At 45.1% G+C, this 14589-nt stretch overlaps 1 protein-coding gene across 3 annotated transcripts in view; it reads left to right on the forward strand.

Annotated features, from left to right (window-relative positions):
* The first annotated feature begins 234 nt into the window (after positions 1-234).
* The window catches only part of PLPP4 (phospholipid phosphatase 4), a 115262-nt gene continuing 100907 nt past the window's right edge, over positions 235-14589 (forward strand). For all 3 annotated transcript variants that reach the window (XM_081268652.1, XM_081268653.1, XM_081268657.1), the window contains exon 1: positions 235-684. In XM_081268652.1, the coding sequence (XP_081124778.1) occupies positions 629-684 (56 nt within the window). In that variant the 5' untranslated portion in view covers positions 235-628. The remainder of the gene's footprint in view (positions 685-14589) is intronic.

Below are 14589 nucleotides of genomic sequence, written 5' to 3' on the forward strand. Positions count from 1 at the left end.
TTCTGGGAAAAAAAAAAGTAGAAAGATAGGAAAAAATTCACATTGGACAGAGGGCGCCAAGGCTGCCCTGAGCCGGAGAGAATCCCCAAGCTTTCTCATATACTACATGTCCACGTGCGTGCATGCAGGGGGCCAAAGACGGAGAGCCAGAGTCGGTGGTAGAACCAGGAGACGCAGAGGGGCCGCAGGCAAAGCCCCCACTACGCGCTGCCCGGGCGGGGAGCCTAGGGGCCGCCCAGTGGCGGGGGAGTGTCCGAGCGCAGAGCGCGCAGGGGCGGCGGCGGGGCTTCCCGGGCTTCTCCGCTGGCAGCCAGCTCACAGCGTTGGCCCAGGACGCGGAGGCGGCGCCTGGCGCGAGGGAGCCGGGAGTCCCCGAGGCGCCCTACTGAGCGCGCGGACGCGGGGCCCTAGGCAGCAGTGCAGCGTCCCGGAGCCTCGGCCCGAGCGGGTTTGCCTGAGCCCTCCCGCCGCCGGTCCGCCCGCCCCCGCCCGGCGCCCGCCTCCCGCCCCCGCCCGCGGCCTGGAGCGCGCCTCCCTCGCCGCCCAGGGTTGGCGAGCCGGCGCCGGCTGAGCTGCGGGAGCCGCGGAGAGCACCAGCCGCCGCTGCGGGAGCTGCTCTGGCCACACCATGAGGGAGCTGGCCATCGAGATCGGGGTGCGAGCCCTGCTCTTCGGGGTTTTCGTGTAAGTAGTGGAGCGCCCCTGGCGGGGCGCACCGACGCGGGGGCCCACCGACCGAGCCTCTCTGCGCCCCAACTTTCTTTGCTCCACCGCGTCCCCCGCGGCCTGGGTTCGAGGTCCCCTGCACTCCTGGTGTCCGAGATCTGTGATGTCGGACCAAGAGACACCCTTTCCTCTCCTTCCCGGGACCCTCGACGCAGAGCGACCCTCGCGCGCCAGGATTGGGACCTGTTTCCTCTGTCCCCACCACCGGCCAGGGAGCTAGTCCGCCCGCGGGTCCAGCCCACTAGCTGGCGCCTTTTCCTGGCCCAGCACCACCTGTCCCGGGTATTTAGGCTGCTGTCCTGGACTAGAACGCGCATCGTAGCCCGCACCCTCGGGAAGTTTCCTCCCTCTCTGTGATCTTTCGAGGCCGTTGTTGACGGTCTTTGCTCTTGGCCCCATCTCCCATTGCCCCAGGGCCAAGCTTGGTCTCTTTCTGTGTCCCTGGCTCCACCGGCTCTGGTCCTCCTGAGCGTCTTCCCTGGAGGCGCTTGCGGTACTTCTCCCGCTGGAAAACTGTTGCCGCCCAGGCGAGGGAAGGCAGGGGCTGCAGCCAGCATGTGGGCTAGAAACACCCCGAGCTACATTGCAGTGGATGTCTCCTCCGGGTGCCAGGCAGAGGCCCTTCAGGGGCGGCAGCGAAATGCCGGGAAGGCTCTGAGCGCGTGGCACCTGGGAATGGTAAATTTTAAAAAGAGGAGGGGGCGCTGGCGCAGCTTCCTTCAGAGATGACTGAGCTTACTCCAGGCACCCAGGTACCCACCTCTTACCTCTTACCCACCTCCAGGGCCCAAGCAGCAGGGAGCTGTCGCGTCTCTACCTTTCAGATGGGAGCCTAGACTCCAGTTCAGACTCACCCGGCATCACCCCTTCATCTCCTGTCACCTAGGCACCCACATCTGTATCTGAGTCTGCATTAGTGAGCCAGGGTCTATATTTCCCTATGCCCAAGGATGTTTTCTGACACATTTTAAACATTAAAATTACATGAACTTTCTGGATTTGCGGGTATTTTTTTTGAGGGGGAGGCACCAAAATAAACAGGAGCCCTCTCTTTGGTTTTCTGCCCCAATCTGGATTCATTCTTGGCGGATGTGCTGTGTCAAAGATGACTTCTGTTCCTGCAGCCCAGGGTATACACCTGGGAAAGAAATGCCTTTTCTTGTATGTGTTTCTTTACTGAGGATTAAATTCATCCAGAGTGTTTATTCACACCATCAGAAAAGGCCATGAGCGCCCCCAGATGCAGGCAAGCCCCCCTCTGCTGCCTTCTAACTGAACACTAGTGTTATTCACTGGGAGGAAGGAACAAGAACTTCAGTTGGGTCTTGATGCATTTGGAAAAACAAAGCACTTTCCCCTCCTCTTACTCTATTTCTCTACCTTTGGAATAAACATTAAAACTAGTGATTGCTCTGTGATCAGATGGGGACAGTTTCCAGTTGGCAGATAGACTAAAATCCCATTATGTGATAGAAATGATAAAATAGTATTCAGTGCACGGTAAAATGTAACATTTGTTGGGTGAATATATGAAAAATGCTTGAAATAAAGCAAAATAGGTACTTAGGCTACTTGCTTTGATTGCTGCTAGGAATTTGCCACTAAAAAAAGCATCCAATAATATATAAAATATAATGTTTTCAAGTTTCCCTTTAAATATTCCCCCAAATATTTATGAGATGTTTGCTGGTGTACAGTGGCCTGTGCCATTGAAACTTGGTAACGTCTGTGTGCTCTGGCTTCCTCCAAGGGTGTTATGTAAAAACCAGACAGGCAGTTTACAGTCTTTTCTCCAAAGTTCTGTTATGCTACTTCATGTATCCCTTCCCCAGCAGGATACACATGATGGCATTTTTGGATGATTCATTGCGTTTCATATCAAATCAGAAATGTTAAACAGTGTCCAACTGGTGGCTTTGACCTGTAAAGATCAGCTCTGGCACTGATGTGAGCTCCCCACAGGGAGATGTTCTTGTCATCGGGCAGATAATGACTTCCGGAAGGACACTAGGAGCCCAGACACAGATGACCCCTTGTTTTCTCAGATAAGTTTCTGGCGCCGTGACAAGACCCGCTTTGGGGGAAGTTGTGCTCTTCCTTCTGCCAGCCCTGCAACGATGGCATGATTCAGTGGGGTCTCCCCACCTCTCTTCAGGAAGGTGGTAGCTTCTGCAGTCTAGAGAGGTTTGGGAAGTCCCTCTGGGCAAGTTGAATCTGATTTCCCTGCTACAGTGTTCATATTAGCCCATATAATTTATCACCTATTTTGTTTCCGTGCTGTCTACCCTATTTCCCAGAATGAGAGACTAGTTGCTTTTTTTTTGGGAAAGTGTATCCCACCTCTTTATAAGCTCATGTTCTGCAAAAACCTCACCTGTATGTGGGGGCCTGCTCTCTCAGCACATCTGCCCTGCCTGGGAGCAGGGATCCCACATCCTCCCTAGAAATCCCGGTTTAGAGCTAATGAAATGTGTTTCGGACTCACCAGTAGCAGGAGTGGAAGCTTTCCCTTGCTGAGGAGTTTTTTGGTAGCAGATCAGGTGTGGCACTGAGATTTTGTGCATTCACAATTCTCAGAGGAAGCTCTCCCAACAACACTCAGAGATGCTCAGTGCCTTTCAGGCAACCCTGTCTGAGGACCTCAAATACCTGGGAAGAAAATTAGTAAATAGCAATGCAGATCATAGCTGGCACACAAACTTTACCCTACCTGGATATGCATTGGTTATAGGAACCCAGTATTTAGGAAACATTAAAGTACAATGTGTAGCTTTGAGGCTGCGTTTAGTACGTTGAAGCTTGTGGGCCTTGAGGTCCCATAGATCTTATTCAGTAATTGGGGATGGGCAGGGCAGGGAGGAAGGGAAGCCCCCAGGGGTCCCTCTATCCTGCTGTCATCTAAGACCGTAGGAGAGATTCAGGATGCAATTCCTTAAATCCCAAAGACAGAGCTGGACCTTTCTCTGCAGCTCTGAGGTGCTGGTTCAACAGCCCTGAGGCCAGGGGTACACTATTGCTAGTGTACTGTTCACCTGTATTACTGACACCAGTGCAGTAGCTCCTGGTCATTGAGGGCTTGCTACCTGTCGGGCAGTAATGATGGCTACTGAATGGCATTTAACCCAATGAAGGCAGTATATTGATGTCATCATGGATTGAAGAAACCAAAGCTCAGTCAGATAAAGGCAGTGTCTGGGTTACAGAGCTTATAAGGGTCTCTCTGAGATCTAAATTCAGATGCTGCAACTTTCTCCTATAGCGAGAAAAGTTGGATGCTTAGCCACCTTGCTATAGGAGAAACAGCAGCCCAGCCTTGGTCAGTGGAGGGTTTGCTGTACACACAGAGCATCCCAGGTAGCTTCTCTTTGAAGCTTCACCTCATTTGAGGTGAATACTGCTCAATACCCCCACCTCACAGGTAAAGAAGCCAAGGTTTAAAAAGGGTGTGTCCTGTGCCTGATGGTGCTTGCTCAGCTAGCAGGAGATTGAACTTGGATGCAGAACAGGCAGTTTACTGTGTCCCAAAGTCATCAGCCACTGAGAAAGGGTCCAGCACCAGGCTTCCAAATGGGGAGGAAAGTGGCCACATCCTGAAAGTGATCCCCTTCTGTGTTCCTTCTAGAGAAGCAAGTGCACATGACTCAAAGTAATGCATTGGCACAGATGTTACTGTGGCTCTTAAATAAAATCTTAGGATAGTACTTCAGAGGCAGAGGGATGGCGATGGTGGTTCAACTCCTGAGCTTTGGGTATATCCCAGAGTTGGGAGGTAAGACATGCATATGTTGCTGATAAAAGCTTAGATGATCATAGCAAAGACCTAGCGGCACATGCTCACTCCCACTGCCCTTGGCCATTGCACCCAGGATATCAATTAGTTCAGACAGCCTTACCTTCACAGCACTGTAGACCTTGGAAGGATGATGACACCTGAAAAGCTGGACCAGGGTGGAGGTGTCTGCCTGTTTCACCTTCCAACTGGGGTTCCCTGGGCTCCTCTGTCTGTACGGTCCTTCTTCCCAACAGCCCCTGGTTGCTCTCTGCAGCATCCTGCCTGGAGTGAGTCTGCTCAGGATGCCTGATGCTCAGGTAGTGATGTTTGCCTCCCATCAAATTAGTCTTGCATCTTTCTTTGATTATGCAGGAGGTGTGTGCCAGGTGCTGGGGGCAAGAGGAGAGGAAGCAGGTGCCTCCAGTGAGCTCACACTCCAGCAGAGGGCTGCGCGATGGGCCCCTAAGTGTTATTTGCCCCTTATGCAATCACTGGTTTTGAAACTTTTACTTCCCAACCTTTGTCTTTTATCATCCATCCAGTGGACAGAGCTTTATTTGGGTCCTTCTAGGCGCCTGCTCATGTAGTATTTTCTTTCTTCTCCATGAGCACACGTTGGTTGGTGGAATTCCAACAAGACACAGGGAAACTTGGTACTTGAACTGGTCCAGATGACCTGCTTCAAGTCCAGATGACTTGAAGGCACTGCTTGTTGGGTGTTTGAAATATTGACAACAATTAACAGACCTGTCATTTTTGCCCCTGGGGAGTTCAGTCTTGTCTCCAGGTGGTAGCTGGAGCAGAGTGCTCAGTTTTACTGGGAAGGAAGGCTGACTAACCATGGGAAGAGGAAGAATGTCCCTGCCAGGGACAGCTGCCTGGAGATGGCTTACCTGAGTCTTGAGTCCTGAGTGTCAGGGCCTGGGCTCAAGGACATTCCTGCAGAACAAAGGTCTGACGACAAGGAGCCATATTTTGGATGGGGATCCATCTGCTCCCCAGGTGTGGCCTGGGACTGTGGATTTCAGTGTTGGGGTAGCAGGAAGGGGATCTGGGAGGAGAATGTGAAAGGCTAAGTGCCTGCCAGATGTGTGGTGCTCCCCTGCAGTGGTAACAGGAGGCCTGGAGATTTGAACCAGAGCAACTGCTCAGGTATTTGCCAACTGGTGGAAAGGGACCATTCTTTGGGGGCACTCAGGACTTTTGACTTTTGTGAGTGACAGTACACAGCTCTGCCCTCTCCTCACTTCCCCACTCACTAGGGATGTATTTTTTATTCCATCTTGCATTGTGGCCTGTGGTCTCGGTGTCTGGCTCTGACCTGTCCACTGCTATACTCTGGGGACGAGGTTGCATCTTTATCTTCTTTGCTTTCCCCTTATTCCCCACCTGGCCACACCATGAGTCTGGTATGGTCAATACCTCCTGACCTGATTGCTGAGGACCATCTCCCTAGGAACTCTGAGGGCTCTGCATTGATCACAACAAAGCTATTTAAAAGGTGGTCTGGTCTGGTGACCACTCATATCAGAATGACCTGGGGCCTAGTTCAGACCCACATAAGCCACATAAAGAATCAAGCCCTGGAATGTGCACTTTGAACAAGTCTGGATGCTCAGGTAGTGATCACTACCTGCTCCATCCACTACTGGGAACTACTGATGCAGAACCTACAGTCATTTGCGGGTCTCCTTTGGTGGTTCTCTGCTTCCTGACCAAACAGGAGTGTTGCCCTTCCCAGTCCCTGCTATAATACGTCTTTGTTCTTTTAATGCCACTTATTGCCTAAGAGGCCCGGGGATGAGATCTGCTCAGTGGGACGGAGGTGGAATGGCAAGTGTTACTGCTGAGTTGAGGCACCATAAATCCCTTTAGTGACGGGTGTGGAGCTGCATGTTGACGTGGCACAGCTGCAGGATGGAGGCACCAGGAGGGCAGCTGTCCTGGAGGGTCACACCATGGGAAGTGGACTGTGGCACAGAAGGCGGCTCTTTGTGTTAACCAAGATTTGGGGTTGGTTGGCTGCTGTAGCCTTCTGCAGCCGTCCACCTAACACACCCATGTAACTTTGCTCACTCCCTAGCAACAAGTTCCAAAGGAGTTGTTGGAGGCAAGGTGGCACAATAAAAGACCATGATGAGCTTTGGAGCTAAACAGGTCTGTGTTTCAATGTTGACTGTGCACCAGTGAGCAAGTTGCTTAAAACCTGTAAACCTCAGTATCTTTACTGGGGAAGTGGAGATAATACTTCACTGGATTTTATTAGATAAAGAGATTTTTAGAGTCTAAAGTATATAATGAGGTGTCTTCTCTCTGCTCCTGTGAACCCTACTACATAAGCATAGCCTATGTGAATGGCACTGTGACATAGTGGTTACATGGCCTTTGGCCTCAGGCCACCTGGGCTTACATCTTGGATTTGCCCCTTATGAGCTGTGTGAGCCTTTGGGCAAAATATTTCTTCAGGTTAAATCTTTGTCGTTCCATCCGTTCATGAGGAATATTAACGCTATCTATGAGCCACGGCCTATGAGTATCAAGCAGAACAGCTTCAGTATTCAGCTCATTGGAGATGCTTAACAAATGGCAATGCCATTATCATTACCTGTTGTTAAACTGAATCCGTAATGGACACTGAAGAGAAATGTCATAGGTAGCTATTGATTTTCTTATTATAAATTATTTAGTATGGGGTTTCTAGAAAAAAAAAATAAAGTCCTTTTTAGGACTTATATTTCAAATGATTTCTTTTAGCTCCCCAAAGAGAAAACTTGCCATCAGCTCACCTAATGAGCCAGACCCCATAGCAGCATGGGTGGCTTGCTGTCTGATGGGGTGGAGGGTCTCAGCCTGTAGTTTCTCAGTGGTGACCCTTGACAACTGTGATTGCAGGACAGTGAGTCCAAAGCCTGATCAGCACATCTGTGTTAGATAATGTGTAAGGAAAAATCCCGCTCCCTCTCCCTGACTTCAGTCTGTATCCCTCCTGCAGAGTTTGGTTAGAAGCATGTCCAGGGCTCTTGTCTTCAGATGCCCTCTGCCCCATCCGTACAAGTAGGAGCAGGTGGCCCTGGCACTTCTCTCCCTGGGAAGGTGAAGGGGACGGCCTGGTCCTCTGATAAATGGGGTATCCATCTGTTTGAAGTATTATTTGCCACTGTAAAATAAGTCGATTGTACCCAGAATTCTGAGAATTGATGGTATTTTCCCATGGGAAGATAAATGCTCTTAACACAACAAAAGCACATCATTAGTTTCAGAACTTGTGGATACAGTTATCTCAATTAGTTATAAAGATTATGCCTTTTATGACTCACCCAAGGCTTGTAAAAGCTTAGTACTTCTGTTTTTCCTGGGATAGTGTTTTGTACATGTAAAAATTATCTTAGTAATATTGCTTCTTTAAAACATATCATCTTGGTGTTGTGTGTGGATAAATTAAAAACACTGTTTTCCAGCCAGGAAGCTCACGCAGGGACCTCATCTTTCATCTAGAAGCCATGCAGGTGTTACAGGGCTTTGAGATGCCCGGGACGAGAGCGAGGAGAGCTTCATCACAGATTGTCCACAGAAGCCAGGGCCTCGTTGTTATTCTGTCTCTGCTAAAGACAAAGGAGCAAAGAACGGGGTCAGATGCTGCAGGAGCACTTAGGTTGGATTCCAGAAAGCCAACCTTCCAGGCCCTGATGGCTGTTGCTTTCTGCTTTACTGGAAGACTTTAAAACTGGGTTTTTACTGCAGTATTAGTTTGAACCTGATGAAATGGTTGATATTTGACTGTTTTGACCTATAGAACCAGAAATTTCATTTATTTCAAACTAAAAATAACATACACAAAGAAAAGTGCCCTAATCGTAATTGTAGGGCTGCCCAGAGCAGCCCTGCCTGCCAGGCCCACTTCTCCTGCCCTGAAGGTCACCACCACCCTGGATTCTAACACTGTTTTGAACTCTGTGTCAATGGAACCATATGACACCTGGGCTCTCGTGTGACCTTTTTGGCTCGGCTTATTTGGAGGTTCATCTGTGTGGTGGGCAGTCAGTCAGGCTTGCTCATTCTCATTGCGACAGAGCATTCTGTTTGTGACTGCACCCCGGTCATTCACTCCTCCTGCTGTCTGTGGATATCTGGGTTATTTATTGTTTTGGGCTATCAAGAATAATGCTGCTTTGTTTATTGGTGAACATATTTACAGTTTCTGTTGGGTGCATACCTTGCAGTCCAAATGGTGGCTTATTCACCAGAGGTTTTTAAACATGTATTTGGCTTCTCTTTGTGTAGCTATGACTCTAAAAGTGATATCTAGTGCGTTTGCCATGCTGGCCTCCACTGTTAGGCACCTACCTCATGTAAACCATGCGATGCGTCTGGCACGTGATACAGAGGAGCCTAAACCTGTGTCCCCACCTGCAGGAGGGCAAGGCACCATGGCATGAGGTCGAGGAGTTAAATCTTGACTCTGCCAATGAGAAAGATGCACCCTGGCTTCCTTATCTGAAAAAAAAAGGGCAGGGGGTGGATACAGTCTCCCCTTCTGGGGAGTTGTAAAGAAGAATGATGTAATAGGTGACAGGTGCCTAGTGCAAAGAGGGCGCCTCGTGGCGTTCAAGCCATCTCTCTGCATTCCTTCAGCTCCTGTCCTTCCTATGACAGAGGCCGGGATGTAAGTCAATTAAAAGAGGGCTAATACCCCAGTGCAGTAGTAATAGGGAGAGTGTGGCTTTCAGGACCACAAGATACAACTGAGTTGTGCACTGGGATTTAGAGAGCTTGGGAGGACATTCTGAATAACTGTCCAAGAAGCCGTTGAGAAATTGCCCTGTGTACGTATGGTATCTTCTGATTGACCTGTTTCTCCACTCCGTTCGGGAAGGAAGGGAGGTGGAGAAGGAGATCTGGAGCACTTGTGTGCGCAGGCTGTGTACCTAGGCACTTGCCACACATCAGGGGATTGAACCTTTACAGCCCCCAGGAGGTGGCATTGCTGCCCTGATTTGTGGAGTTAAGAGTTAATGCCCTCATCTTCAGAGAACGCTCACCAATCAGTTAAGAAATGAGAAGAGCTCTCCTACAGAAAACCAGGCAATGGATATGAACAGGGAACTAACAAAAACACAAATAATTAATGCACCTTCAAACCTGTAATTTTTATAGAAATGCAAGCTATGCCTCTGAAAACAACAGCATAACTTTGTAGATGAGCGCAAGCTTGTTATGTGCTATGATCAAAGCATGTGCAGCCATTACAGCTAGTTATGTGGCTAACTATTTGCTGACTTGGGAAACCTATCATGGGTGGCTTAGAGTCAAAGCAGGTTGCAAAAGGCTACACGATGCCATTTTAATGTGGTGATGTAATATATTCAATTTGTTTTTATATCTGCAAGAAAAATGTCTATGGAGATCCACAAAATCTTAAATGATGGGTTTTTGGGGTAGGGGTGGGCTGATAGGATTATGTAATATGTATTTGTTCTTGTAATGCCACTTATTGTCTAAATTATTGTAAACATTTGTTACTGTCACACATAATCAGGAAAAATCAATATGTATGTTTACTATTATGGGTAAAAAGGAGAATCGAAAGAAATATCCCCGAGTAGAGGACTAGAAAATTCTTTTGTGATTGCTTTAGGAATATTTAAAGTGGGCCTGGGCCAGAAATCAACATTTCTACATTTTACATCAACTAAAATATTTAAGAAAATTCAGAGAGTTGAGATTAACACCTGGAATGTGCAAGTTTATATTGAAACAGCTGTAATAGTTGCTGCAGGTGGAATTGTAAATAGCTGTAGCCCTTTTGAAGAGCAATATTGCAATGCATTAGCATCCATGGAATTATTCCTGCCTTTTGACTTAAAATTCCAGGAGAAAATATATTGAGATACTAAAGTCAGAGATACAAAAATTCTAACTTAAATTTGCAAACGAAAGTCAAGTATTTTCGACAAACAAAAATTAAATAAAGCTCAAGTCAACATTTGAAGATGATTTGGCCAAGGATGGACACAAAGAAAAATATGTTACATATATTGAAAGAATCATTTTGAAAATCTCAAAAAATTGGTAAAAATTTATGATATAATTTTTTATAAAAAAGGAGCCATATAGAAATGTGTCTCAGAATCAGTGCTATTTGAAGTTTGCCCGATTTGAGCAGGTGAGGATCACAAGGTGAGTGAGATGGGAACTAATGTATTTCCTCTCACTTACAGAAAAACATTTTAAAGATTGTAAAATACTTGCAAACATCAAAGAAATACAAAAGCATATCCTCCCTGAATCCCATCACCTCTCTCTCTGCCAGTTATATTCTATTCACTGTTTAAACGTTTTTTAAAAAATATATTTTTAAGTTGTAGCAGAACACGATATCTTTTTTTTTTTTTTTTTTTTGCATGTGGTGCTGAGAATCAAACCCAGTGCCTTACATGTGCTAGGCAAGAGCTCTACCACTGAGCCACAACCCCAGCCCTTGTTTAAACTTTTATTTTTTTTAAGTTGGCTTTTTAAAAAAAATTTTTTTAGTTGTAGATGGACAAAATATCTTTATTTTATTTTTTTATATGGTGCTGAGGATTGAACCCAGTGCCTCATGCATGCCAGGCAAGCGCTCAACCACTGAGCTGCAACCCCAGCCCCCTGTTTAAACTTTTTAACACACATTTTCTATGACTAAAGTAAACTGCAAAGAGCACATTTTATGCATAGCTTAATTTTTTTTTTTTTTAACTTACCAGATTCGTCTTGCAGATGTTTTTCCCTGTGTAGATCTGCTTGATTCTTCTTACTGGCAGTGTGGTGTTCTACTGTTGAGCTTGTTTGTAGAACTTGAGGGTGTTTTTATTTCTTGAGGTGACAGCATTGTGATTCTGCATACATGGTAGTGCACCCGTTTGAGCGTTGCTGCCTTGTAGACTTTTACAAATGGATTTTCTGGGTCAAGAGTCTACATGTGTTTTAAACCTGGCTGGACATGGCCACCCTTTGTCAATCCAAAGGGAACTACTGTGTGTGCACACCTACATGTCACCAGCAACATGTGACCGTGTCTGTTTTCTTATGTCCTTGCCAAAGGCTGGATGTTAAAATTTCCGGCATGGGAGGGAAGGTAACATTCATTTTACTTTTCATTTCTCTGTTTAGTGGTGAGCATCTTTTCACATGTGTATTACTGTGTGTTTATTTATTTATTTATTTATTGTGGTGCTGGGGATTGAACCCAGGGCCTTATGCACGCAAGGCAAGCACTCTACCAACTGAGCTATATCCCCAGCCCTCCATTTATATTTCTTCAGTAAAACATCTGTCTTTCCCCTGTGTGTTTCTGTTGGATCTCTGAATGATCTTACTAATGTGGAGGAGTGCTTTGTGCCTTATAAAAATTAATCTTTTCTTTCATATAGTGCAAATATTTTTTCCACACCTGTAGTTGACATTTAAGTGTCTTTGTGATTTCTATTATTGAATGCAAGTTTTAATTTTTATATGATTAAATCTGTCGTTCTTTTTGTTTTTGGTTTCAGAGTTTCAGTCCTATTTAGAAAGTCCTTTTCCATCTAAAACAGACATATTCTTTTGAATTATCTAGTATTTTATACTTTTCTTCCTTAATTCTCTAGTGTATTGGCTATTTATTTTTTTAACTTTTGATGTGAGTTGAAGTATTTAACTTTTTTTTCCTGACAAGTGGTTTGTCAATTATGAAACACCCATAGTTTTTTTCTGTATGTCCATGAAATTGCTTCTGATTTTGTTATTTATCTGCCTGATCTGAATCAATGGGCATTTTAGTTGATCTTATAGTTATGATCTCATAGTCCACTTATGTATCTGTGAGGGAAGTCCCCCTGTGCCCCACCTGTCCATGGAAAGTAGCCCAGCAGTGGTTGGCCTGTGGAGTCAGGGTGCCTGGGTTCAAAGCACTGTGTTCTAGCTGTCTAAGTTGGGCAGGTTGCTCTCTCTCTGCTTCTCTTCCCTATTCTTTATTAGTTCTAAAATAGTTCCAATCTTTGAGATCAAAGACTCTGGGTTGTATGATTTGCTTTATAGTTGGTTATGATTTTCCATGTGACCACATACAATGACATTTTTTTGGTAAATTTACATAGCTTGAACATAATGAGTAGTTTCTGGTGTGTACAAAATTCTAAATATATTAAAGCACATTAACTGTGTTATTTGCATCCTCTATAATCTTGCTCTTAAATGGGTACTTTTAAGTTTGGTCTTTTTAATATGAAGATATACTATCTCTGTCAAACTAGGATAATTAAACCCTTCACATTGTTTTACTGTTGTTGAGATAATTAATATTTTATCTCATTGCTGCCAACCTGTTTTGTTTTCTTTTCCTTCTTCTTTTTTTTTGGTACTATGGGTTGTACTCAAGGGTGCTTAACCACTAAGCCACATCCTCAGCCTTTTTATTTTTAATTTTGAGATAAGGTCTCATTAAGTTGCTTAGAGCCTCCTAAGTTGCTGAGGCTGCCTTTGAACTTACAAATTCCTCCTGAGTTGCTGGGTTTACAGATGTGCATCACCATACCTGGTTGTGTTTTCTTTTTGTGGTACTGTATTTTTATGTTTCTTTCCCTGCCATAGTTTGAATGTATCCATGTAAAAGCATTGAGAGCTTACCTCCTATGCATCAATGTCTGGAGGCGGAGCCTAAGGGGAGGTATTTAGACCATGAGCATTCTATCTCTCTGCATGCATTAATGCTGATTATAAAAGGCCTAGAGTATGAGTTCAATTCTGTGGTTCCCATGTCCTCTCTTGTCCTTATGCCATCTGCCATGGAATAATGCAATTCAAAGGCCCTCACTAGAGGTGGGCTCTTCAATCTTGGAATTCTCTGCCTCCAGAACTGTAAGAAATAAATCTTGTTCTTTATAAATTTTCCAGTCTCAGGTACTGTGTTATAGCTGCAGATGTGGATGAAGCCATCTCTCCCCCTGTTTCTTAATTATCTGAATAGTTTGTTTTTTCTATCTCTTTTCTCTTGATTTGGAAGTCACAATTTCTATATCTAGTTCTATATTTCCAGCTAGTGTTCTTAAATTTTATCTCTTTCAAATGAATTGTACCTTATCTTCATGAAATTTCCATTTTTCCTCATGTAATTTGTTATATTGAAGTCTACTTTATATAACATTAATATATTTCTACATCATCTCTATCCTTTTGCTTTTACCCTGTTTTTAAAGTGTGTCTCTTGTAAATGGGCCTTAACTGTATCTTTTAATTTTTTCCAACTGGCCAATCTCTGTCTTTCCTTGGAATGGGGAGGCCATTTACAGTTAATGTAGTTGTTGATGTGATTGGGCGTAAACTGACCACCGTGTTGTTCTCCGTTAGTCTCCTCTGTGATTTCTCCCCGTTTTGCTGACTTCTTTTAGATTAGTCAAATACTTGTTAATATTCCATGTCATCTCCTTTAGTTTGACTTATACCTCTTTAAACACTTCCAGTACTTTCTCTAGAGATTACAGTATGCGGTTTTGATTTATGACCATTTCCCTTAAGTAAGTATCATTCCATTTCTCATACACTGTAAATATCTTAGGGTGGTGGATTCGTATTAAATCTCCTCTTGGTACACAGAACATCTGAAATAAAATACTTATTACATACTAAATACTAAATAAATGAAAGTAGGTAAATCCCATAGAACATTTAAATCACTTTTTGCTTTAAACAATCAATGCACTTTTACAGAAATTAAGCTTTAAAAAATATTTATCCACAGGTCTTGTCTTTCAAACCTGGTTTTCCATTTGGTTATGTCCCTGAAGCCTGAAGAACTTTGAGCTTGGAATTGTCTTTATTTTGCCTTTATTTTTTTTTAGAGCTGTTTTTGTTTAATATGAATTCTAGGAGTCTTGGTAGAGGTGGAATTCTAGGCTGGCAGTTTCTTCCGGCCCTTGAAGTCATCCTCCCCTTCTCCTGTGGATTCTCAGTCTCTGCACTGGGGTCATGTGCTGCAGTTACCACCCTTCCCAAATGCACGTGGGTGTCACTGCCCTTAGCAGCTTTGGAGGCCTTCTCTTTGTTTTGTTTTCAGCTTGACTGTGGTGTGTCTAAGT

This window comes from Spermophilus citellus (genome assembly GCF_964194105.1).
Source record: "Spermophilus citellus genome assembly, chromosome: 15".
NCBI lineage: Eukaryota > Metazoa > Chordata > Mammalia > Rodentia > Sciuridae > Spermophilus > Spermophilus citellus.